This window comes from Pyrgilauda ruficollis, unplaced genomic scaffold, assembly GCF_017590135.1.
Source record: "Pyrgilauda ruficollis isolate IOZ18807 unplaced genomic scaffold, ASM1759013v1 scaffold145, whole genome shotgun sequence".
In the NCBI taxonomy this organism is placed as follows: domain Eukaryota; kingdom Metazoa; phylum Chordata; class Aves; order Passeriformes; family Passeridae; genus Pyrgilauda; species Pyrgilauda ruficollis.
The window spans coordinates 148,987-176,031 of record NW_024513099.1 but is presented as its reverse complement, the minus strand read 5'-3'; the positions used below and the strand labels follow the sequence as shown (position 1 = coordinate 176,031).

Here is a 27,045-nt window from a genome sequence, read left to right as displayed (position 1 = left end):
TTTAGAATGAGAACCCCCCCCCCCGCTTTGAACTTCCCGCCCGCCGCCCGCGCTGCCCGTTCGCCGCCGCAGTTTCCAGGCTCAGCGGGCGGCAAAAGCGCTGGATAGCCGCGGTCTCTCTGCGTCCCCTCTCAGGGCGGTGCCGAGGGCGGCCACCGGCCCTATCCGCTCCGTTCCCTCGGGTCCACCCTAGGCTGGTGCCTCCGGCGCCGACGAATCTGCCGCGCCAGTCCCACCGCTAGCGCGGTTTGGGCGGTTGTCAGGGAGAAGCAAGATGGCGGCCGCGGCGGCGGAGGAGGACACGGAGCTGCGGGACCTGCTGGTGCAGACGCTGGAGAGCAGCGGGGTACTCAATAAGATTAAGGTGGGAGAAGAAGAGCCTCTCGCCGGCGGGGAGCGTTGGCTGGCGCTGGCGGCGCTTCGCGGCCCTGCGGAGTGTGGGAGGACTGAGGCTTCCCGTGCTTCGTCCCCTCTCACTCCTGCTTGCAGCCGGTGTGCCCGTCTGGAGAGCTCCCTCGGCGTCGCGGCCTGGTGGTGGCGCCTGCTTTCCCGTGGTGTTCCCCGGCTGCTCGTGGTGGAGCTGGTGCGAGGGTCCGGGGCCTGACCATCGCACGGCGCTGCCCCGCGGCCGCGGGAATTCGGGATCCCCCGAGCGGGCAGAGCGAGGGGAGCGCGGGGCCGCCGCGGGGAGCCCGGCCCCGGCTGCGCGCGTTCGCTCTCCGGTAGCGTGTGGCCGCAAGAGCTCCCTTGCTGCCGCCAGACTGGCTGGAAGCAATGGGCAGCAGCGTGGTGCGAGACGGGGTGGGTGAAGTTGATCCCTGCTTCGATACCGAAAGCCTTTACTGAAAATTTCAAGCGGGAGTTGTTGTGGGTCGCTATTTAAGCACTTAATCTTCTTGAGTGTGGATTGCTTCAGTTGTGCCTTGAAGGCTTGCTAAGTTTGGAAACTCTCGGGGGATGCTGCCTGCTTACAGGGTGCAAATAGCGCTATGTTAAGAAAATACACAGAAGATAGTGGAGTGCACGTACTACTGAGTCAGTAGTGCAGCCTGAGCTTGTGTCAGAAAGCGTAGGAAAATTGATTCCGTGGATTCTTGTTCAAATTAAAAGCTTTCAGCAATAATTATTGTGTATAATAGAGAGCAACACAGGTACGGAAGGCTAAAAATAAATGGGTTTCCTTCAAGGCTAGAGGAGAAATGAAGTGTAGCTTTCAGATGAGGGATGGTAGTGTTTATCCACAGTGCCGTTCTAAGTCTCCAGAGGTCATTGCTGATATTTCAAGAACAGTTCAACAACTGAAGTGGTTTATGGAAGTGAGAGCATCTTTGTATATGTACTTTCAAGTTTACTGTATTTTGAACTAGTCATACTTTTCAGGAAAATAATATGCAAAACCACATTGTTCATCCCTTTCAAATGGATGATTGTTATTTAAGTTCTGTAAGAGAATGAAGATTCTAGCTCAAGTAACTGTGTTCTGAGTAGTGAGGCTTTTCTAATAGATGTCAGATAGGCCTTTTGGGTCACCTGTTAACCACTCACCTACTATTAAACAATCCAAGTATGGGGATAGTAAAATTGTAATTAAAAAAGCATGGCAATTGGGTCACATTGAGCTCGTGAACCAGAATTTCTTAATTCCTACCTTTGTGTAGTATGTAAAATTCCGTACTGTGGTTGCCAGTCTACTGAGTTTTATGTGAACAAATTTATTGTAATTCACTGTTCTGTAATGCTTAGAGCGTGCGGTATCCAATACTGTGTAAACTGCCGTTATGGCAAATTAGCAAATGACTTAGAAAAATACAAAATGTAGCCTCCTTGCCAGATTATGTCTCTCCTTAATACAAGGTTTTACTGTTTAATAACTGGTATGCTTATGACTAAGGCTTTTGACTTGGAGATCTCATGGTGGTTTTTTTTCTTAGCTGTAAGCCTTAATTGGCATGTGAGTTTGAGTGTTGTTTGGCAGTGTTAATGACACAGAGATTTTGTTCTACTATTACTTGACAAAACCCTGTTGCTGGAAGAATTAAGATTGAACAGGGCTTCTTAAACTGTCACCTTTTAATTGAAATCAGATTATACCATCCATTAAAAAAAGTTGCAGTCATCCTTTTATTAAAATTAGTTAAATTTGATTTTATTCAATAGTGCTTATCTATTATGTGTCAGTATTTTTGTATTATCTGGTAGAACTGAACATTTACATGTGACAACTGATGCTTGTTTCATACTTTAGAATGAGAACTGACCATTTTTCAAGATGAATGAAGCTAGAAAGCTATAATAAAGTATTTGTGATTTATTGAAGTAGCTACATTAAGGAGAAAAATATGTGGTCAGTGTATAGCTGCATTAGTATGAGGCACTGGAAGGGTTAGAATTCAAGGGGAATTATTTCAGTGGATGGAATGTATCAGGGTGTCACACATTTTGTAACATAATGAGAGTAATTTTCAGAAAGAAAATTATTGTCATAATTTAGTTCTCTAATAAGAGACGATTTTATAATGCCTTGCGGTTTATTAGTTTATTCTTATTTTGAGATTAATTTCTTGGGTGCATTGGTGTTAATGTAAATTATTTAGCTGAAAAAATTTACTTATGATATTTTAAAAATCTGTTCATAATTTTTGTATTTGTCTTAAAGTTTGAGCACTGAAGTAATTAGTAAAGTAATATTGTGAAAACTGGAAGTTGTATAAATTTATTTACAGCTTGCAGTTGAGAATTTCCTGTATATTTATCTCTAAAATATGTGTGTGTATGTATACACACACGCATAAATTTATATAGTACAGATGTATACTATATATAGTTTGTTGATCATTGGAATAAGTCTGATGAATGAAACAACTTTCTAATGAATTCTGTAAACACACAATATAACTGTAGATATTTGTATTTCAGTGAAAATTATCACTGTTTCTGTGTGATAGTGTACAAATAGAGAGTTCTGTCTTGAAGAGAATGTGATCTTTCTCCTAGGGAAGCTGTCATCATCTGAGCAAGAGGAGCCATTATGCTTCTTATGTGTTTCTTTGTTATCTTATTTTGTTTTAGTTTATATATTTTAATCTCTTGCTTTGGAATCATTTAAATGTATATTACCTGAATTTTGCATCTTCTCTGGAACTTGCTGTTGCTACAGTTATGTGAGGGGAGTTAGTATCACTAATGTAATATGCCTAATAAAGCTTTTTGCCAGGTGATACTGATAATTTCTTACTAATTTGCTTCAAAACCTGGACAGCTGAGGTATGGGCAGATGGCGTGATGTTAGAGAGGATAAAAGTTCAATTTTTTAATATGAGCATTTGTACAGGTCAGTTAAAATTGTCCTGTTTGCTTTTGCATCTTTGATCCATGTACAGTAATGAACAGTGCTTGTAAATGTCTTGGAAAAAAAAATGTCATCTGTCACGATGAGCATGCTGTGCACTGCAGTGTAACCTGCTGTTTTCTGCATGTTGTGGTGTGTTGTTTTTTTGAAGCAGTTTATATCAGAAAGTTAACTTAATATCTATTTCTTTTTAGTTTTATAATTCAAGTAAAATAAAATCATTTTTAATTATTTCAAATAAACTAACTGAAATTCAACATTTAAATGTCAATGTGGTCCTCATCATATTCTCAGGAAGTAGTCTAAGTATGACTGGTTCCACTCCTAGTCCAGGACTTTGTTTATGTCTAGGGGTTTATGTGTGCACAATCACTCCTTTATGTCACTTAGCCAAGATTCCAGTTTGGCAGGCAGTGGTGGAGATCATACCCTCAATATGCTCAAGGATGAGAACCTTTACAGATTTTGCAGATGGAGATTACAGGGAGGGTATTACTGATTAATGTTGGTAGAGATGTTCCTGGTTGTGGTTTGACACCAGCCTTGGATTTGTGATGCATGTAGACTGGGAAAGGTGTTTTATCCTGGTGCACACAGAGTTTTAGCCTGGGTTGATCACCAGCGGTTAAACAGCTCAATGTTCTGCCATGTCTCTTTCCAGAGCAATGCATCTGCTGTCTGTCTACCAAGGTGTATGACAGTTGTTTTGGAGTTAGGAAGTGGAGATACTGAAAGTTGTGCATGAAGTGCCCATGTTCCATTACATTTTACAAATGCAAGAGATTGTTTATTCTTGGGCATGCATAGGACTGTTCCACAGTGCTGGAGCAGATGGGAGTGACACATTCCTGTGCTTTAGCTGGAAGGTCTCTGAGAAATTTTACGCATTACTTTAATAATTTCACTTCCCTAAACCACATATTTAACCACAGCATCCTCTGATGCACATCTTGTGAGCGCAAGCTTGCAGGAGATTTTGCACCTCCAGCTGACCCATTGCAGATCTCTGAAGGGTCTCCTGTATTGGCACTTGCTGAACTTGCCTACCTACCCCTTGTTACTTAGGGAATACACTACTCTGCCTGTATGGCTTCAGAAACTGTGTTCACCTTGCTGAAGTGTGTTGAGAAGAGTGGTAACATATGCATTTGGCAGGCTGAAATTTATATTATGGTTTCTGCTAATGAGTCTTGGTTGAAAAAAGAAGCCCAGGACTTCCTCTGCAAAAGCTGCAGAACTCTAAGGGTTTGTAGAAATGTTGAGAGATGCACGAAGCAGACAGCAAGGCTTTGTTAGCTAGCAGACAATGTAATATTCTACGGTGCTATAGGTACAAAGCAGTTTATGAAGCTAAAGTTTCCACTTTTTTACCTAGTATTCCACAGCATTTGGAGATCAGTGCTGGGAAACCACTGCTCATTCATATGAAATATTGCCCCAGCAGTAGAAAATATAGATAAAGTTTGATAGGAAAAAAATATTTTGATGAGGTCTCTTTGGAAGGTGTTGGGATATTGGGATTGAAGGTGAATTGTGTAGCTGTACACAGGATACAGAATGCAAGGAGCAAGACATATCCAGAGTTTGTGCTTATGATAAGAAATCACCTTAGCCACTGATGTGCCTACATGCTTTGAGGTGTAAGAATGTGTTTGAAGTTTACAAGTATTTTCCTGTTGGAAAATACCGTCTCAAGTTTTGTCTTAGAAAAATCACATCTCTTTTTTACAAGTCCTGGACAAATCTATTCTAGCACAATCAAAGACAAATACTACCAGAAAAAAACAAACAAACAAACCAACACACCCCCCCCGCCCCCCCCCCCCCCCCCCCCAAATTAAGAATTGTTTGGGGAGCTTTAGACTTGTTCTTCAGGGAATACTTGTTACTACTCTTGCTGTCCTGCAGTAAAGCATTTTCTGATGTTAGGCAGGAAAAAAAAGAACCAAACCCACAACACCAGAAATTCCATGGACTTGCTAAATATTATACATGTTGGAGTCTGCAATTAGGAGGTGGTTAGAGGTAATCATTCAGTCCTGACTGGTCTCTGTCTTATCCTTTCACTTTTCATCCAGTATCTGCTATGTCAGATGCTGTGGATAGCGTTACAAGCATAGTGCTAAGTCAGACCAATAACCTTTTTAATGTAGGTGCTTGTGGTCTTCCTGTTAAAAGTATATTTCCAAATTAGATAGGCAATTTTTGAGATGCCGCCTAAAAAGTGTGTTTGGGGAGCTCTTGAGATCGTAAGGACTGTTATGCTCTTTTCCAGGGAGCTGCAGATTGAGGGAACTGTTTCCATGGACAGTCCTTAGGGTACATGCATAATGGTCTCTATTTGGAATAGGGTAAATTTACCCAGTTTCTAAAGAGGGATACTGTAATTCAGTGCAGAAAACATGCTTTCTTTCATAGACTTTAATTTCTGATTTATAGTACAATAACAATCAATAAAAACCAGTGTTGTCTAATGAGCTGTAAATGTCTGGGAGGAAAAGGGAAAATTTTTGTTTCAAAACACTGACCCATACATTTCTCTAACACAGAGAGTATTTGTTACATACAATGATAGCCTTACTTGTTTAGCCAAGTTCAGTGAAACCAAATTGCTGTTTCTTTGACATGAGCTCTTGCCTGATAAAACTTCTTAGGGATAGAAGAGAATGGGTATCTTTCACAGTATGAAAAAGAAGTCTGTAGGCTTGATGGGTGTAGAAGTGGTAGACACTTACTCATCAACATCTGTCTCTGTTGACATAACCCTGTTTTATTGAAGACTTAGGGTGTGGGTGGGGAATTAGAATATTAAGCTTTGGTCTGCTTTACTACTAGACAGTGAATAAAATTCTTCACAGTGTATTTGGATTGTGTTGAATTCTGCTAGCAGAATGAGGCAGCGTGGAATAGCGAAATGATGAAAATGACAAGAGTAGATTGTAACGATGTATGGGACACATATTGGACTAGTGCCAAAGGGTGCTAGGGCAAAGAGAAATGCAATCTGTTTATTAAAAACAAAATCCATTAAAAACAAAAGAAGTGTGAGAAGGACCCTGTAAGTGGATTAATCTGTGTAGTTATAACCTTCATATCTGCTGGTAGGAGCACTGTGGCCATACCTGATGATGGTGATCTCAGTCTCTGCTGCTCAAATGCTCTAGGACTAGCCTTAGGTCCTAAAAAGTCTATATGACATTGTCCATCCTGTTGGTGTAGTATGATTCATCTTGTAGTAGGGTGATTATTCCATTGGCCCCAGCTTTGTTATTGTTGCTTTTTACTTTCTTCTGCATGAAGTTGAGAATTACTGCTTTAACTTCACACAAATTCTAGTGTGTGGTTCTTTGTCTAAATTTATTGAGATGATATTTTGAGAATATTGTGCTATGATCTGAGCAGTACCCACCACAAAGGATGAAGGTCAGTGTGTTGCTGTAGTAGTGTAAACTGTCCTTGTGGGGATAGTACAGGAACATGTAACTTCAAACATTGTGATGCTTGCAGGGTTAGAGGGTTGATTGCAGGGCCATGTGTCTGTGGAAAGGCTTTAGGGTGGTATTTTAGCTGATGCAGGTAAGCTAAAGGGAGGTATAAATACCAGTGGCATTATCTTCTGGTGGTCAGCTCCTGACCTTAAGTTTATTAATTGGCACTAAAGTAAATAAAGGTGGACCTAAAGCTATTCATGGGGAATGGCAGCATCTGAGAGAAATTGACCATGTGTCATTAAATAGATAAGAGGGAGAAAAGCAGCTCTGTTAGTAACCAAAAGCCAGTGGGTTGGACCTCAGCGAGTGGAGCAGGCATACAATCCCAGTTAAGTGAAAAAAAAAAAAAAGTGACAGTTTGATATTGTTCCAGAATCTCAAAACAGGTCAGATTCTAGAGTGGCTGATGTACTGGCCACTGGCAATATATCCAGTCCCATGATCCAGACCCTTAGGGGGGTTTGCCCCTACCCACGTGCATTGGCTGGTGTGTTTTATTTTGAACTTTGTTATTTTTATTATCCTATTATGTAAATATATTTGATTTCTGTGACCTGAGTGACAAAGAAAGCCTTGCTTTCATGTTTATCTTAGTGAGGTAAAACTAAATAAATAAGTTATTAGCTGCTGGTTGCAAAGTTAAATGAAACTGATTTTGTAAGAATAATATTTAAGTTAATTGCTTATAAGAGGATTTTCTGATTGTATACTGTATCTGAGCAACTAAAAAAATGTGATTGCAGTGTCAGTATGACCATTGCATATAATTGTTGTGTTTTACTCTTCTTTTGGTGAGAATCCTTTTAGCTTTTTTGCATTATTTTTTGTCTTTCAATAAGGTGTCCAAAGAGGAGTTTCCTTAAAAAAAAAGAAGTGTTTGTTTTTCCCATGAGAGGTGTTTGGTTTTGTGTTTTTTTGTTTGGTTGTTTTTTGGGTGGGTTGTTTTTTTGTTTGGTGGGGTTTGGTGTTTTTTGCTTTGTTGGGTTTTTTATGGGTGGGCATTTCCTTTTGGTTCTATTTTTTTGGTGGGAGGGACCAGTTACTTCATGTTTTGTAACCTCTTGTAATATATATGAGAATGTCCAGACATTATTTGTATTGGTCTTATTCCTAGTTATGGAAAGAAATTTCTCTTTTAAATTCTGGTTTGTGTTGGGTGTGGTTTTTTTTTTTTTTTTTTTTTTTCCTGTGGAGAAAACTTTAATATGCTGTCTTTTCTAGTTTATTACTGCAGTGTTATCTGCTGACTTATTTCAAAATGTATGTTGTCCATTTGACACGTTCAGTCAAAGTAGAAGAATTGTAGTGCTTACAAAAAATTTTTACAAGTGGGCAAGGCTTAAGCTTCAATATTCAGAGTAGTCCTTAGAAGAATTCTGGTTCTTTATAATAATACATTAAGAATCAGGTAGGTAAACCATTACTACCAGGAGTATTTGAATGACTGTGATCACATTCTTTTCCTTGAGAAATTCTGGGGCTTTGAGTGTATTCTGACAAGAAATCATAGCAATTTGTGTATCTTAATGTATAGTTTTTAATGGGTTATTATGGCTTATTTGTTCATATTTCCTGAGTGAATTGTAAATGAAGGGTAGGTGTTTTGGAGCTGCCTGAATGAGATGGATGTTTAACTGTCAAAGAAACTAGTAGATAATTTAGGTACTTTGGAATCATTTTATGTACAAAGAAATAATTTAGGAAGTCTTGTATCAAATGATGCTGCCCCGTGCCTTGTTCTCAGAATGGAAACTATTATTTCTCTGCCTCAAGTAACATTGCCTGTAATCTTAAGTGCTTTAATTGCACTGATATACATTACAGTCCATGCCAAGTTGCTTGAGGAGAAACAAATAGCTGTAAAGCTACTTGCTAGCTCTTTGCATCCTATTTGTTTAGGAAAGAAAGTGCTTGTAGAAATACTGTTTGTTTTGGTTTTTGTTTGGCAGGCAGAGTTACGAGCAGCTGTGTTTTTGGCATTAGAAGAACAAGAGAAAGTAGAGGTAAGAGAACCTTAAAAAACAAATCAGAAAGAAAAAACATCCTTTGTGTAGAATTAAATACAATAGCTTTAATACTTTCTATTTGTGAAATGTAACAAGATAAAAAGATGTATTTCTGTATAAGATGTATAAAGAACACAAAACAGGACTATCAGGATGTTTCCTGATGTTTAAAAATAGGAATTGTTAAATAGCCTTTTGAAATTATAATTTTAAGTGTCTGTCTCTGCTAGGTTTATATGGCTTCTGTCCAGTTGACCAAAGTAGCTAAATGTTTTCTTCATCAAATACATCTTCTAAAAAAGATATCTACTTGGCTGATCAAGATTTTATCAAATCAGAATAATTTCTTTTGAAATTGAAAATATATTTACTGGGATGTCTTGACAAGTGTATTTCAAAAGCAGTTTAGTCCAGTAAAATGCCAATAATGCTTATGGTATTTCCCATAAAGATGTTGTAGGCTTGCTTCAGGATAATTTGCTTTAACACTTAAGGATGAATTCTTAATAATGAGATGGACTAGGTACTGACACCTCTGCAATACATTAATATTAAAGAGTGAGATACTGATACGTGGTTGCATAAGAGTACTGCTGTGGTACACAGATACTAGTTCTGTGACTTCTATTGCTGACTTTGCTTCATTTCCTCTGTCTTTCCTTTTTCTAGAATTGGGAAGTAGAGAGTGCTATACGTCCAGCCTCTCTGCTTCAAAAGGAGAGGAATGGAAAACTGTTCTATTCCTCTACTGGTTAGATGGTTGAGCTCTTTCTGAAAAAAATGCTTAACTGAAACAGACAATATTGGGATGTTAGTAAGGATGGGAAGTAGTTATTCTATGATATGAGATTCCATATTACAGAAATTTAACATAAGATAGCTGAAGAAGATGTGGTAGAAGAGTAATATAGAAGAAAAGTGCCGTCTCTTTATGGGAAGCTTCAGGATATTATAGAGAACCCAGAGTACAACCTCCCACACTACCTGGAGAGTAATAGCAATAGTTCAAGTAATGGGAAGAGAGATTTGCTGCAGTACATTTCAGCTCACCATTTCTCAAAAAGCTTACATGTATCATGATATTTTAAATTTACACTGCTGACACTGGTGACATATTAATATTTACCATGACTCTGAATTCTAAAATATTAAGCAAGACTTCCTTTTTTCAGGTAGCACTTTCTTGTGTGTTAGTATTTGCAAACTGTAGTGATAAATGCCTATTACTGATCCTTTTCTTACCCAGGATATGCATTCCATCTTAGGAGTGGCATTTAGAATTTGTTTTGAAAAATCCCAGAATGATTTTGACAAACCCAGACATAGCATATTGATTTATTTCTGTTTAAAAATTGAAGAGGGCAAATCTAACAAGGGAGAAAAATCATTTTTCATAATATCTTCAAAGGTGTTTTGATTCATATAAGATAAGTATTGATTTGTGTTCTAATAATTAGCATATTCCACATTTCATCTGGAAGATTTGCAAATTTCCAATTTTCAAAATGCTGGACTGAATTGTCTTATACTTTGCGCTATATTGGAGGAGCAACACGGGAAGTTACCTGCTTAGCTTACCTCTTCAGTCATTAGATAAATAAAAATCAGTATTAAGAATTTTGGTGAAATTACTTTAGCTCTGGGACAAATTTAATTTGCCTAAATAAATTTATTGCTAAGTAACTTTTACTTGTAGTTATATAATTCATACAAAGGTAGAATTTTAAGAAGTGAATTGCATGGGTAGGGTGTCATTGTGCAGCAGAGTACACCAAAACACTGGCTTTCTGTGGTTTTCTGTGTCTTGCTAGCATGTAGATGACGTTAATTGCTGTTTGGTTTTTGCTTTTTGACAGAACAAAGCACCTCTGGTAAATGAAAGCTTGAAAAGTTTTTTAGGTACAAAGGATGGTAAGTTCTTTGTTTAGTATATACTTCTCCTGATAATAAAAATAGGAGACAAAGGATTAAATCTTCAAATCTTATTAACAGCGCAGTCTCCATTACCTTAAGTATGCTTTTGTTCCTTTCAGATGTCCTAATTACTACTCATTCACAATAGAATTAAATCTATACTTTTTAAAGTTAATATTGCTGAAGTTATATTTTTAATTAAGGTGATTAAGGCTTTGAAGTTAATATTTCACAATGCCTTATGGTTGTGCTAACTCAGAGACATTCTAGACCAATAGAAACAATAACCAGTGAAAACGAAGAGTAGAGGTAGAGGAGTGAATGCGCATATATGACAAATGCCAAAATGATGTTTTTAAAACAGTTGAATTGTTTAAAAAATGCTGCATATTTTGTAATTTTGTAAGCAGTCTGTAAAGCTCTTGCAGTATTACTGGCTTAAATGATTTTTATATGATGGCCAATTCAAAATTAGGGAGATGGTATACAAACTTGCTGTGAGGTGGTGGTTTGCTGAATGTTTTAAACTATGTCCATACTGAAGCCATGTGTGCTGGTGTTACTGTTAAATCTTTGAAATAAGATTTGTTTTTCTGTCTGATGTATTTTAACTCTTCTCATCTTCTTTTTAGGTCGCTTGGTAGCAGGTCTTGTTGCAGAATTTCTACGGTTTTTCAATCTTGATTTTACTTTAGCTGTTTTTCAGCCTGAATCAAGCACAGTAAGATAGACTGGTTTTGTTTGTATGCAGTCCTCACTGTTTGAAGTGCGTGGCAATGAATGCAGAAGCTATGGCAGATTTATTTAAACCACTTGCTTTTATTAAACATGTGGTATTTTATGTTTTGTCTGTAATAGGTGCTTAGTGTCATGCAAATACATTTTTCAGGAAAGTGGGCTAATATGAATATTTCTCTTATCAAAATCAATGCTAGATAGTAATTTCATTTTGAATTATCAAGCTGATAATTTTTGTGGAATCATATAATGGTATATGAATCCTGCATACCACTGCAACATGTTTTGCCACTAACTCTACTATGTCATAATGTTAAGTTAATATTGTTGAAAACTAAAATAATGAAAACTAAAATAATGTCAGTCATTTACTCAGAAAGAAATTTCAGCGACACAAAGGACTTTGTGCAGATATACTTGACAAAAAAGCGATTGAATAGAATATTTCAGTTGGGAGAGACCTACAGTGATTATGTGGCCCAGCTGATTGCTTTAAGGTTTCAGGTACTGAATTAGAGGGTTTTCACAATCTTTGTCTCTTTTTATGATACAAAGGTTTTAATAATAATTTTGGGTTTGAAGCAGTTTCATTTCACTGCAGAATTTCTCATTATATCTCAAGTACTTTTTCTTGAAGTTGGGTTAAATAGTTAATATATTAAAAATCCAATTTCTTCAAATCAATCAGTCATTTGACTTCTATTATTCAGAAATTCATGTTTCTTTTTAGGAGCTTGTTCAAAGAAAATCCCATACAACTTTGTTCTTTGCCAAATATCCTTAGCCAAATTAGTTGCTAAGTTATTACTGGAAAACATCTGTACAAAGATTCATGTTCATGCTACCAAATAAAAACATATAAAACCAGCCACACTTAGTGTTGTGTTGCCACTCACTTGGGGAGCAGTGCTTCATTTCCATTGTAAAGGCATAATATACTCTTCGAAACACCCCCTTCTGTTTTCCAATAAATGTGTCCATTTTACCTATTGCAAATCATAAAGGAAATTTGGCCAAAATTAAGTGAGCTGGCCAAGACTGCTGTGTAGGGTTCTGAAAGATTTGACTTTGTCTGTTTCTACTAGCCTCTGTCTCTGAGTAGTTACTTGTACTGTCTCTTTGTCCAGTGTGCTTGGCTAGTGATGGCTCACATCAATATTTGCTAGACCTGTGTTCTGATAGGAAGTGTCACTATATGGTCATAAAAGATCAAGATGAACTGGTGTCCTTTGCAGTGTTGCCATCTGGGGCTGTGCTAACCAGCCTGGGTTTGCTGTAGCATTCTGCTTCTCCTATTGTGTGAAGTTCAGTTTGAAAAAGTGTTGGTGGGGTTTTTTGGTAGGGTTTTTTGGATGATACCAAATTGCTTTCATCCCTTTTTCTGTCCAAACCCTTGTACTTTTTCATGTGAAACAGAGACTTGAAAGTAAGTGTTGACCTGTGCGAGCGTAGTTCTGTATGCACAGGAATGGTGACTCCCTATCATCCATGAATTTGCTGGGACCACTGGCTGGGTGTCCTTGGATACACTTTTAAATGTGATAGGCTAAAGTAATTTGGCCATATAAATTCTTAAATCCCAAAGCATGCTAATGATGGCTTCTTGCTTATTTAAAATAATTTTGCATGATCTGCAGCAAGTTCAGGTACAGATCAGAAGTAAATTATGCAATAGATGGTATGTAAAAGAGGTGGAGATGTGGCTCTTAGGGGCATGGTGTAGTGGTGGACTTGATGATCTTAAGGGTCTTTTCCAACTTGAGTCATTCTATGATTTTTATTATTTTAGTCCACCAGCCACAAGACAACATAAATAATCACTGTTTTGTTCAGGTAGAGCTGTGTTAAATAAGACTTTTGTATTATAAAATATGTCTTTTGTTTTCTGACAGTTATTTCAATGTTGTGATTCTTTTTTTCTTCTGTTGTCCCCCCAGCTAAATGGCCTTGATGGTCGAGAAAACTTAGCTCGAGATTTGGGAATTACAGAAACAGAAGGTACTTTGGGTGGCCCCCTGTTGCTGGAGGTTGTTAGGAAGTGTCAGCAGAAAAAGACTTCAGGTGGTGGAGAAGTAAGTAATATTAAATTGAAATTTCTTTCTTTATATTTTTTTTTAATGATGAAAAATAAACTGAAATTATGAACACTTGGCTATTGTACTGTTTCAGGTCTTTATTATATTATGCCTTCAACTTAATCAGAGAGATGAGAGATAAACTTTATGAATATTACTTTTAATACCACCCTAGGACTCTTTATCAATATTCTGCTACAACATAGTAGCATAGAGTGAATCTAGATAAATGGCACAGAACACTGTGTCACTTACTTTCTCATTTCTGGTGTGGTTTGATAACACTGTTATCTATTCCTGTTTTTCTTGGCATACTTCTAATTTTAATATGACCTGAAAAGCCTTGAATGAATTTTGTCAAAAGCTTTAAAGCTCTACTGAAAACTTATGTACTTAAAATTAAATATATCAAAGTATTGAACTATTTGAAGGCAATGACAGTAGTACTTGAATGGAATAGATAATAAATATGTTGATTAAGTGAATTAAACCCAACAAATAGCATTTGATTGTGACTTGAAAGAAAGGTCTCTACACCCAGGATGTATTCAGTGTCCCAAAGAAAGCTTAAATTCAGGAGTAGTTGTCATAGACTTCTTAACATAGCAATTTTCTGTCACATGAAAGTAGGATTTCCTTGAGCCCTTGTATTTGATCCATCTGGGAATGCCCCAGGAAAGCCAAGACCCTTGTGCCTGCCGGTCTGGGCATGTCCTATTATGGGGACTCCACTGAGCAGTCCCACTGTATTGGAGGGTGTTTAAATGACTTGCTGAGGTTCACGTGCCAGCAGTGTATTGGAGTCAAATCCTGTAGTGCAATTTAGAAGGGAGAGCCCCTCCTGGATCTCCTCACTCTGTGATTTCCGTACTGTGTGTGACTATAACTTCCCAGTTTTCCCTAGTACTGCCCTCAGCTGTCTTTCCAGTGTCAAGATTTGCATACTGTCCAAGTGAGGGTAGCCTTCTTTCTTGTTGGATGCAATTATCATAGGATCAGAGAATCATTGAGATTGAAAGAGACCATTGAAAGATCATCCAGTTCAAGCATCAGCATAGAATCATCACTGTAACCCCTAACCCACAGCACCGAGCACCAGATCCAATGCGTCTTGAACACTTCCAAGGATGGCGACTCCACCACCCCTCTGGGTAGCCTGTTCCAATGCCTGACCATTGTAACAGTGAAACATTTTTTTCTAACATGTAATCTGAATCCCCTGTCTCATCTTAAGGCCATTTCCTCTAGACCTCTCACTGCAGGCACAGTAGAAGAGTCTGGTCCCCACCTCACTACATCCCCCCTGAGCCTCCTCTTGTTTAGACCAGCTACCTCAGCTGTTCCTTTTAGGACATGTTTTCTAGATCCTTCATGAGTCCCATTGCCCTTCTCTGGACGTATTCCAATACCTCAATATCTTTTCTAATGGGAGGGACCCAAAACTGAATGCAGTAATTGAGATGCAACCTCACCAGTTCCAGTTATTACAAAATTAAATATAAGTTTTAGTAAGTGCTTATTTGAAACTTCTTAGGTGGCTTCAGTTCTAAGTGACAGCCAGTGCCCCACGTCAAAATCATCTGATGGACGGTCAAGTGCACAATCTATACCAAATAAAGTAAGATTATATATAATAAAAAGCTTTGTAACATATGTGAGATAAGTAAAAGAGAGAACTCCTATGAAACTGCAGATATGACAGCATATTACTCCTGTGAAACTACAGCATTCACTTAAGTGGTCTGCAATTTGCATATATTTATTCCACTCAGCAAAACTTTAACTATGATTCCAAGAAAAGATGAGCTGTTGTGCTTATACTTTACTGGCATGACATAGTACAGGCCCCAGAACAGAAAAGTAGGTGTAGCTTCCCTTTTATTGTAGCCAGGCTATCATCAAGCTCTTAATTTTCAAAACAAATTCTCTTCCTCTGGATAGGAAATGAAAATATTTTTATTACTACCACTTGTGGGTTTAAGTACTTTTTCCTGCCCTAGAAAAACTGAGCTACTGCCAGCAATTGAATGTGGTTCTGTGACTGAGATAAAATAGCCTTGGTATGAAAAAGACCTACCAAGGTAATTTTAACTTTCATGGCCTTTAGCTTGAAAATTTAGCTTCAGCCTTCTGAACGAAAGTTAATGACTGATAAAAAATACTTTAGACAGTACAACTTGCATACATATTGACTATCTGGATTAAATAATACTCTTTGTTTCGTTTCAAAACTGTGCTGCTGTTCGTGTGTAGAAAGGAAGCTAATGTAATAAATCTTTTATTGGCTTAATTTTAATAAGTCTAGGAGAAAGTAAAAATAGTGGTACTCCTTGCTAGGTAATAATATGAAAACATTTTTCTTTCTCAGCACCTTGATTGTCTAGGTAAATTAGAATATTGTTGTTCGGGCCACAAAGCCATGTTAAGTTACAGCTTGAGTTGTGTGACTTGATGTGAAAGGTTGCACATGGAATTGTCCTTACGTTCCAGACTTTGAGTGAGCCATAAGCATGAGAAGATGACTGAAAATTACGTACTTTTAAAGTCTCGCTTTTGTCATTTTTGGTTTTAGTATTTGAGAGAATGTGTCAGTAACTCCAGTTTTCTTATGCTTATTACTTTAAAACCTGATACTATATTGCAGACATTACCATTTAATAGGGAATTTAGAGTAATTTTCATGGGTTTAAATTGATTTCTTTTGAAGACAGTGGCTATAACTAAGAAACTTTGTTTGTAGAGATGTTGCAAAATAACATGAATAAAGTGTAAAAATCAGTCTGTCTGTAGATTTCTTTATTTGATTACCAAGATATTTTAAAACTACTTTTATAATAGAAGTGATGTAGATAGCATAGGAATGCACAGGATGAAACAAAAGATTTTAATGGCAGCAGCAATAAAGAAGACTTTATAGAGTGATAAAACAACATTTTTCTGGTGTGATTCTTCATGATACTAATGAACTTGCTAGTACTTTTCAGGAATTTGAGGTAATGTTTTAAGAAGTGATGCTAGGTCTATGTTCTATGTTGTGCATTTATATATACACTAGAGTATTATGTGACATAAGTACTTACTCCTGCCTTTATCGTTCAAGGCGGCTGAAAACACTCAGAGTGATACAAGTGTCTCATCAGTGGAAGCAAGCAAAAGAAGTATTGATTTTCTGCCTAATGAAACAAAACTAGATCCTCAACTAGAAAGCAAAGACTTGAATACCAAAGAAAAAAGTGATCCAGTTATGGATGAAGATGATGTAGTGGGAGATTCTTTCTTTGATGACCCTGTACCCAAACCAGAAAGAACTTATGGCTGGTAAGTAACATAGATGTTCTTCTTAATACATGGTTTATTTTGTCCTCTGTATGCTTTCGGACCTTTGAGAGCTATTAGTTATTTGATTATCTGCTTTTGTAAGTGTTCAGATCTGGAACATTTTGTTTCCAAAATATTCACGTCTCAGATTTTGTCCTATTCCATGATTCTGTTCTACACTATGTGCAGTGTCCTCTGGGATCTCTTGGATGTAGTATGAGTGGAAAAACCTGTATCACTTTAAGGTGCTTCAGTTAGGGTTTCTAATGTCCCCAGCCTGTTTCTTTGGTGGAATGAACATGTATGAGGCACAGACATCAGTGTTTCTTCTTGCAACAGAGCTGCAGTGGTGATCTATACTAAAGGAATTGGACAGTGACAGGGACAGTGAATTAAATATTGGTACAACTTTGTAAGGAATACAAAAAACACTCTAAAGAGGCGCCACAGACTGTAATAATAAGGAAAGTTTCCTTACAGCAGAGGATTTTCTCTTTACATTGCAACACCTTTTGTGTTTTCAGTGAAGTGTTGTTACTTCTGCATGTGCCAGTTTTGCAGATGCAGCAAAGCACATTTTTTATTGTTCATCTGTAGAGTCTGATGACTGAAAAATGCCATTTGAAACAAGAACTAGTGACTGAACTATACAGCACCTTTGTTATAAAACTGAAAACATTATCTTTGTGTTGTCATGTTGAGTTATCTTGAAGCCTAGCTTAGATATCACTGTATTGAGCAATGCTGCAGGATCATTTCATGGTTTTCTTTGCTGTGCTCAAGTAATCAGAGAATTGCTCCAGTTTAGCAGACATTAAGAAGAGGTTGCAGGATCACTTCTAATTCGGTTTGGCAGTTGACTTTTCCCCCGCTATGCTGATAGTGGGCGGAGCAGCATAAGGTTTTTTGTATTACTCCTGCAGTAGATGCTTAGTCTTAGAATAGGATCCTTCTGGTAGAGCAAAAAGTAATTATGCCAGGTAAACCAGGTTTCTCTCTAATAAATTAATGGACTCTTTGTGAAAGATTATTTATAATACAGTTTTTGTTGGATGTTTTTCATTGGAGTGGACTTCTTTTTCCCTCAAAGAGCAGTGGTTATACTCTGGAAAATATTGTGTGTTACAACTAACCCTATTGTAGTATTTATTTTCTCATTGTTAATATCAAGATTAAAACTGCATCTGAATGCATTTACTCCTCCTTACTCGAGAGCTTGTTTAGCCTTTAACCAAAGTAACCATTGTAGCAGGTAGTCTAAATGGTAAGTTGGGTAAATTAGAAAAGTCTGTAAAAACTTTTGCATAATAATATTTACTAATTTCTTATTTTTTGAGCATTTTCATGTGACAGCAAGGGAAGTTTTCTTTGAAACTGGGTAAACTAGATTTCTCTAAAAGACAATCCAAAAAACAGACTAATTATTTAGTAAAGTAAGGATTTGTTTTCCTAGTAGAGAAACTCCCTACAGATAAAATTGCTTCCAGATTATGTCTGTCTGTAGTAGAGTCACAGTCCACAAGTAGTATTTTGTAGCACATAATGTTACTGTGATGCAGCTATTCCAGTAACATCCCATGATAACATGTGCTGAATGTGTTACCAACAAATGAGCTAGAATTTGTAGCTGAGCTGTGTGTGCTCACACAGCTCGTTTTTACCTTCCTGACAACTTTTCTAGAGGGCAAAAAACCCCCCATATTCTTCACATAGAATCCCCTTTGTGGTACTTTCTGCCGTTATGCTGGAGTCCTAAGGGGTAAATAAGCAGGACCACTGCCAGCATTGCTTTCTTTGCAAAAAGGTAATTTCCTTATGGAAATCTTGCCCATTCATTTAAGATGGGTTCAGAGCAAACAGTTGCTAATGACAGTGTGAGAGATGATCCAGGCACTTACTATCTCTAGGTCTCTGACACCTTGTTGAAAATTTTGAAGCACTTTAACGTGTAATGTTACACTTCATATTTTGGTGGTCTAGATATGATGAGTGATTAAATTATGCCCATTATTAATAGGAATGGAATCAAAATAGCAAAAAGTTCTGGCAATACTAAATGTGAAAATCTTGATTTCTTTTAATTTGTGTTTATTCATCCTTTATTTGCAAGTTCAGATCCTTTTGAACTAGGTAGTAGCCAAATGGACTTTAACATGTGGTGAGATCTAGCTTCCTATAACCAAGAGGTTTTCATTCTGTGAAATGACTGCTCTTAGAATTAATAGCTTCATCAGATGTAATCTCTTTAAGATGTAAAACAAACTGAAGTACTGATTTATGTCTGAATCTTTTTTCTTTTGGCTGCATTTACATGTGGTGATGATGAAAGGCCCCTAGACATAAATAGTGATGCTGATGAAGGTGCTCTGTCTGTGGGAGAAGATAGGTGGAAGTCTTTGCATGGGTGAGAAAGTGGCTTTCTCATTCAGTGTTGTGGTTGACACTTGTGCCAGTGAACTGCCTACTCCTTTTAAGGTTGCAGAGTGAATAGACCTTTTCCTTGCTCTTTTTTGCTGTGGTATTGCTGTTTTAGTTTGATGACAATTTAATAATAGAAAATAAAGTAATGATGCATATTTTACAGCTGTTATTGGGAGTGGAGTACTTATTTATTTGCTTTTTACAGGAAAACTGAGGCTAATAAAGCAGGTGGTCTAGCATCCCTTTCTGATGCACCGGCTCTAAAAAGTGGGTTAAGCTCTCTGACTGGTGCACATTTGCTAAAGGAGTCTGATAGTAAGTTTTCATATTTTTTTGTGTTTTGATGATTATAGAAGTTATTTCTGTACACGTTTAGATGGAAAAATGATAGCATATGTGGCCCCCTTCTGGTTGTGCTTTACAGTCAGTGCTTTCTTAGCGAGTGATGGCATACTGACGGTTTGGATATAGTCTGGTACCACTGGGGCATTTTATGCTTTGGAGCATGAAATACTTATCTACATCCCTTTTTTGTCTGTATATAAAGGAGTATATAATTCTGCTGCTCAGTTTTAAACTGAAATTGGCTTATTCCTTTGTATTATATTAAATTATTTGTACCAGTTCTTTAGAGGTGTTTGCTTTCATGTTGTAAATCCCTGAGAAGTGGGAGATTATTCCTGTTTACTCCTCAAGTTTTTAAAAGTTATCAGAGTTCAACTGTGAAAATATAGTATGATATTGCTGTACTATGCTATAAAAGTGCACAAGGTTGATATAAAAGAACAGGTGTTATAAATGGTTAGTTTGTATGTGTAAGTGGGATCTTACTAATGAGTGACAAGTCAAATTTCTGATAAAAGTGCTTTTGTTTACAGATTTGGATAGAAACTCTGTTTTAAAAGACCTGCGGTTGGTGAATGCAAAGCTAGGATCACTAGAATTAGGCAAGTAACTGCTAAACTCTGATATTTTTCGTTGGCCATAACTGAAAAATTCTGGCCCAGCTTCTTAAAGGAATCTGAGAAACTCAAATACACATATTGAACATCAGTTTTTACTTACATTATTCTGTTTAACATAGATTGTGAAGCTTAATATAGTTAAAAGCAAGATGTAATCTTAAGAAATCCAGAAAAGTGAAAAACTGGTGTCGTGTGTGTTAATATTTTAAACATGGAGCAAAAATTTTATGAATTCTGTGCATGCATTTACTAATACCAAGTGATGAATTTTGTTGTTAAGGTTTCTAAAAAAAGAGCGGGTTTATATTTTTGGTAAAAGATAGCCTGGCAAGTATTATTGCTTTTCAGTGGCATATTTAGTGGTCCTCCTCACCTCTGAAGAAGGTGTGATGGAAGAATTCTCTCAAAATAGAGCTGTCTAGTATTTTAGTATTTAGTATTTAGTATTTTAGTATTTATGTTATGGCAAACATAACTCGTCTTCCTAATCCGTGTAAGTAATTTAATCTACTCCCACTTTTGCTGGTCATCAAACCATGTATTTTGGTGCAGGAATAGATTGGGGGGGTTTTGTGTTTCCTGAAGAGAAAACTTGTTTGATTAATAGCTTTTAAATCTTATTTAGGAAATGGAGATGATGATGAATATGCTGATGATTTCAACAGGTAAGAGAAGGATCATTCCTCAGTAGGGTAGTACTTTATGCAGTATAAGCATATCCACTAGCATATTTGAATTGTTTTATAATACGGTCACTATCACTGAGATCTGTCAGTATTTCTGACCCCCTTTTAACTTCAGTTTGCTATTTTAATAGATTAATTATCAGTTAAAAAACAGCAAAACAATATCTCTTTTTGTATAGGGATAATGAGTTCCTTAAACTGCTAATGTCAGCATGATACTATGTTGGGTGTTTTTGGAAGGGGTTTGAGGTTTGGTTTTTCTTCCTGAACCATGCATTTAAAGATGTTTTAGCAATTAATGCAATTAGTCAATAATTACATTGGATGCTGAGATATTCAATTGTAAAATAAGGTATCATGAGTAGTTGGTAATAAATATTTAACAACCTCCTGCTTATGATGTGAAGGTATTGGTGTTGTAAATTGCATGATAGAGGCCTAAGTATTTCTCAGCATTTATTATGGCTTCGTTTAGGTAGAAAGCCTTTAGTTGTTATGAAGTTTAAAGTAACTTCACATCTAATTTGCTAGAAAGTGCAATTTCAGTCAAATGTCCGGCAAAAATTAAATGTCACGCCTAGATGTTTGATAAGGAAGTCTTATTTCTGTGCTTATGGTTTGCTTTCTTTTTAGTACGAGTCATCGCTCGGAAAAAAGTGACATCAGTATCGGTGAAGAAATAGATGAAATTTCTGTGGGAACAGAAGAGTCAAATGCCAGTGATAAAGTATGATTATTTTTAAATTGTTGCTTTTTATATTCTTTTGATCTTGTCTTGACTTTTTTTCAAACCTGCTGTGAAGTAACATGCTGTTACCCTTAGTTCCTAGGTTGTATGTTAAGGTCTGTTATTCATTACATTCTGGATTTTATGCCTAGTATCCTTGCTAAGTTAGGTGCTATATTGATTAACAAAATCCCAACAAAACAAAAACACTGCAACAGTTGTGCAGTAGTACAACTCACTGTGCCTTTCTAGGTGTGTAAAATGTATTTGAAGCTTGTTCAGTGTCCAGCATACAAAGGTTTATCCCAGTGTCTCAGGATCTGTCTGGTACCTCGTAAAGGATTGTGTAATCTCATTGAAAGAGCTTAAGGCCAAAAGGTATATGAAAGCACATGAAAGCATGACATAGTACTTACTGTTTTTGTGATTTCTGAGTTTACAGTTTTATTTCTGTTTCTTTTCTAGGTCGAAAGCATCACACAAGACCTTACCATTTCTCAGTTAAGCGACGTTGCAGATTATCTAGAGGACGTGGCATAGAATTGGACAGCAAAGATCTTTCATTGTGCTGGACTAGAAGACTGCTGTGGACTATTAATTTCAGACAATCACCTTTTGCTGGAATGTCCACTCCCTATTTGTGCCTTGTGTTTTAAAAATACTGTAGGTGAAGAAGATTTTTAAATATTCTGAACAAGAACTAGACTAAATAGTGTGTTCCCATTTGAGTCTGATATCAGAATTACTTTCTTCATTTGATTAAGCCAAACCTTTCACAGAAGGAGGTGAATTTTCCAAGCTGAATGTCCATTGCTGGCAGTGGACATAATAAAAACCAATTGGTAAGAGAACATTGAGAAAGCAGCATGTGGCTTTATCGTGAACTTGCACTGTTATTTTAACAGTCAGATTCTTTTTAAAGATAACCAAAGCAAGAACCTTCGAAGGTAGTGGTTCAACTCACACTTCTTTTAACACAACCTTGTCAAGTCAGCATGTAGTCCATATTTATGGTAACTCTAGCCAAAATACGTAATTACTCCAGACTTGCTTGAAACTGCTCTTTTACAGACTCCTCTGAAAATTGGACTTTACCTTTTTAAAAAGCATGTTAAATTGAGAGTATCTAAACTCTTAAACCTAAATTTCGCTGTATTTAGGAACTAAATTTAGGACTAGTCTTAAGCCAGATTATTCTTGTTTAAATATGTTTGTCAAACCATTGATGTTAAGACCTAAGCTGTTTCTATATATGATAATTTCATCAATGTTATCTGTTGCTAAATCATGAAAAGTAATTTTGTAATGATTCACAAATCAGTAACTAAATCTTATGGGGTAAGTTTTTAACAGTGTGTAATACTTAGTGGAGCTTTTATTTTTGAGGGTTCTTCATGTGCTGTAAGATCACTTTCATTCTTGGAAATATTTTAAGTAAAAATGAGCGCCAAAAAGTGAAACTACTAAACTTCTGCTTTTCAGATTCTGACTGCTGTACAAAGTTCAATGCAAATATTTAAAAATACTGAAGACATTATGGACACCAAGTGCTAGCTAAGAGCAAATTCTTGTATTTTCATGATGCTCTTGCAGAACAGGGTCAGTGGTGGCAAGGGTGACAGTTCTTCAGTGATACTGTTGCAAGTGGCACTGCTGTAGTGTGTAGGTCATTTGTAATGGACAAATTTGGACATTTGTAATACTGAAACAAGACTTCAAAATGTGCACTTTCTGAACATTGTGAACACATCTGGATAACAGACATGTAAGTGAATATAAATAATTTTATTTTTATCTTCATTTTCTTTTTTTGAGGATTTGTAATTTTCTTTTTCAGGAGCACTGTTGGCCTGTTATCAGTAGTCACCATAGTGGAAGTAGCATGCTAAACTAAAGCCATTGGTTAAACATATGAAGATACTACTATCACTAGAAGCTGACTTAAATATTTTTTTGCACTGGTCCAGCAGGCCTGGAGCAGTGCTGGGAAGTTAGGCTTGTACATTACATGAATGATTTGAGAAGAGACAGCAAAAGTGTGCCTTTTATTTATGTGCACCCCAAAAATAGCCAGCAAAAAAAGCATAACTAAATACAAAAAAGTATTTAGTTATGGTGTTAACTTTTAACTTTGTGCCATATTGTAGTAGCTGAACACAGAGGAGAATTTTTTTCACCCCAGGAAGTCAATGTGCCATAACTTCAAATAGGAACAATGCTGTAACATATGATATAGCATGTGTAAAAAATTTGTCTGAGGGTAGGGGAACCTGTGCCTCAAGATAATGTATATGGAAAAGTTTGGATTGGACTTTTTTCCATTCTTTTTTCCTTTATTTTTTCTTAAGAATAGTATCAGCATGTCTGAAGGAATAAAATTTCACATAAACAGTTGCTTTTGGCGTGCATTTTTAAGGTGTATGGAATAATGCAGAGGCAGTGTTGTTTGCTTTCTTACATGCCTTGGGAAAACATGATGTTCCATTACCTGTTAGCTGTAGGATATGTGGTGATTTATCTTACCAAAAGAAACCAAAAGTTTATTAAAATACTTCTAATTGCATTTGAAGATGTGGCCTTTTCATTAACTAATTAGATATTTTAAGTGTTAACATGACTTGTGTTAACAGCCAAGTATTGTTCTTACCTTTGGGCATTAGTTGGAGACCTTGCACTTTGGCTCTAATTGAAGGAAATACCAAAAAGAGGTACATCTCCATGCTGTTCCTCCTGTGAACTTTTACTGAATTGTGTATAATAATTCAAATTGTAGAATAAAGCTATTGTGCTGGCTAAATCATGTTTTGAGACTTGTTGAACCAGAAATCTTAACATTTAAATAAATTAAGAAAGCTCTATGGGATTTGAGGGGTTTTTATGAAAAATACGTTTTTTATAGTCCAGTCTGCAATTGAGAATCCTTTTTAACCCAAAGGATCTTGCAATTCCTGATGATGAATCTGGTTAAGACTTGACAGAATTACATTAGTGGTATCAGCCCAAGTTGTCAGAAGGTTTATGATTCAACAAAAGAAAGAAACCCAGCAATCTTGATTGGGTCGTTTACCACTGTTAGAGGTATTTGAACGTAAGTGACAAGTTAAACTCTCTTGAATGCTTGTTTCACTGTATATTTCAAACCATATTGTTTAGTATTTCACATAGACTTCTCCCAGAAGGACCAACGTAGTTGAGTACCTCACCTCAGATGTTAGAATTGACAACCAGAGCCCTGTAATAAAAAGATGGGAAGATTTCTGTGAGCAGAGAAGCAAGTGTTGGAGAGGGACACTGATGACTGCTCTGTGCAGTTCTGTATCAACTAGGTCTGGTTAGAAATACTGTATTTTGTTAAATGCTCTCTGTAATTTTTTTAATAAATTCCATGGTTTTTCAGAAGTAAAAACTAGACTGTGACTGACAGTTGCATAGCACTAACATGGCTCTTGTAATAAGGCTGGATTATAAAAATGATACCTTTTATTTTTTTTGTGAAATTGCTACGTTCCATCTCTTTTTAAGTTAAATGGAAAACTACAACACATCTCATAAAATATTTCCTTGTAAGTGATGCTTTTCTGCAGATATAATAACATCACTATCAGGTTTAGACTGTTTTAACAACATACAGACACTACACCTAGCTCTTGAGACAACTGAAACTCCTGGTTAGGTGATGCTGGTAAAGATGGGGTTTACTACTTCATTTTCATTTTACTATAGTCATTTTCACTGATTAAATACTATCAACAAAGACCAGCCTTCTCCTCAGGAAAAAAAATTCATCCATGGGTAGAACTTTGTGGCACCACAGATGCATGTCTTTTGGCAGGCCCTTTAGTTTGATGTTTTCCTTGTAAGGCGGAGCCAAAAGAAATTGAACTGAATTGCAAGAGGTGCAGTTCTAGTAGATTTGTAAGTGATCTCATTCATACTGAAGCTAAATCCTCTAAGGCTAGGTGCCAAAATCTCCCAAAGCATTTTTGTAGCCAATTTGTGGACAGATAGGCTGGATAAAAAGCAACTTTGCAGAAAAGAGCCCGGAGGAAGCTTTGAAGAGTGAAAGCCTGGAAGTGTGGGTCAGTGTGCAGGCTGAGGGAAGTGGTTACTTTCCCTTCCTTGTGAGACCACTACCTGGAGTGTTGTGCTTAGCTTGGCTCCCCCAGTTCTACCCATGGATTTTTTTTTTTCCCTCTTAATGCCACAAAATAGAGCCTGGTACATGATCTTAGAGGATGGTGGTGGGGCTGGGGTATGTGATCCATGAAGAGCTGAGACCGTTCTGCCTCTAGAAGAGAAGGTAAAGATGGGTGGCTAAACTGAACTTCCATGCTTACAGTGGACCAAATGGAAAACAGACCTGTACTCTTCCTACAGGTGCCCAGTAAAAGGACAGCAATCTGCAGTGAGAGGAATTCCAGTTGCATACATGAAATAAAATCGAAAGAATCACCATGAAAATGGTCCAGGATTTAGAGCAGATACCCAGAGAGATTGTGAAGTCTCCATCACTGGAAATTTTCAAAACTCAAATAGACTCAGAGCCACCTGCTGTAGCTTTGAAGTTAGCTCTGCTTTGAGTAGCAGGCTTGACCTCCACCAAACCCTTTCAACTTAGGTTATTCCATGATTTGAGGGAAACAGATCTCTGTATGGAAAACTGGTTATAATGGGGAGAGACAAATCATCTGGCTGCCTCTGTGCATGCAAACCACTCTGTAGGTAGAAATAGTTTTGCTACAGTTTATCAGTGCAGGTGTTTATGTTCATGCTAACTGTCCCATGGAGAAAGGCCAACATTTGCAATTACAGTCATTTAACATTGGCACTACTCTATGGGTTTAAATCTTATGTCCTTGAAGAAATATTTTAAGAAACATGAACTTGGAACATAATTGAATAGTGTGCTGAGTGAATAACTGCAGCTGATCCTTACACTTGGATCTAAGTTTAAAAACAAAGCATCAGGTTTCTAGAAGTTTTTCAGTTTCTTAACACCTTTAAGTGTTTTGTTTCAATTGCTCTGTGCTATAGGGAAACCACACCAGACGCAAGGTAGTAAAATCAGGTCATTTGTCCCGTTCCCCTGTAGAAGTGTCACATGCGCTTTCATAGCAAGAAACTGCTTCAGTTTTGTTTTTTTTCTCTGAAATAGAAAAGTTTTCGCCTTGTGCTCACAACACGGTTTGTTTTGGCTGAGAGGTGTCCTTCAGGCCATGCTGCAAGGGAAACTATTGGGAAAAGGCTGGCATGTAGCAGAGCAGTTTCCAGATGCATTTTTGGATTAGGTGATTGTGGCAGACTTGCTTTTAAACTGAGGTTCCCATCATGTTTCAGACATGTAATTCTGGTTTG

At 37.1% G+C, this 27,045-nt stretch overlaps 1 protein-coding gene across 1 annotated transcript; it reads left to right on the top strand.

The window, feature by feature from the left end:
- Nucleotides 1–47: 47 nt before the first annotated feature.
- Nucleotides 48–24,487, top strand: CEP43 (centrosomal protein 43). Its single transcript, XM_041460575.1, has 11 exons — nt 48–364; nt 8,790–8,843; nt 10,703–10,757; nt 11,393–11,481; nt 13,436–13,570; nt 16,674–16,891; nt 19,518–19,627; nt 20,191–20,259; nt 20,903–20,942; nt 21,597–21,690; nt 22,156–24,487. Exons 1-11 carry the CDS (start codon nt 275–277, stop codon nt 22,228–22,230), a joined length of 1,029 nt encoding a protein of 342 aa, XP_041316509.1. The 5' UTR covers nt 48–274; the 3' UTR covers nt 22,231–24,487.
- Nucleotides 24,488–27,045: the final 2,558 nt, after the last annotated feature.

What these genes read in the sequence shown, in the direction of transcription:
- CEP43 (XM_041460575.1), top strand. Translation starts at nt 275, where the DNA reads ATGGCGGCCGCGGCGGCGGAGGAGGACACGGAGCTGCGGGACCTGCTG. An exon ending in AAGAACAAGAGAAAGTAGAG is followed by an intron (nt 8,844 to 10,702) that starts GTAAGAGAACCT and finishes GCTTTTTGACAG; the next exon opens with AACAAAGCACCTCTGGTAAA. An exon ending in TTTGCTAAAGGAGTCTGATA is followed by an intron (nt 19,628 to 20,190) that starts GTAAGTTTTCAT and finishes TTTTGTTTACAG; the next exon opens with ATTTGGATAGAAACTCTGTT.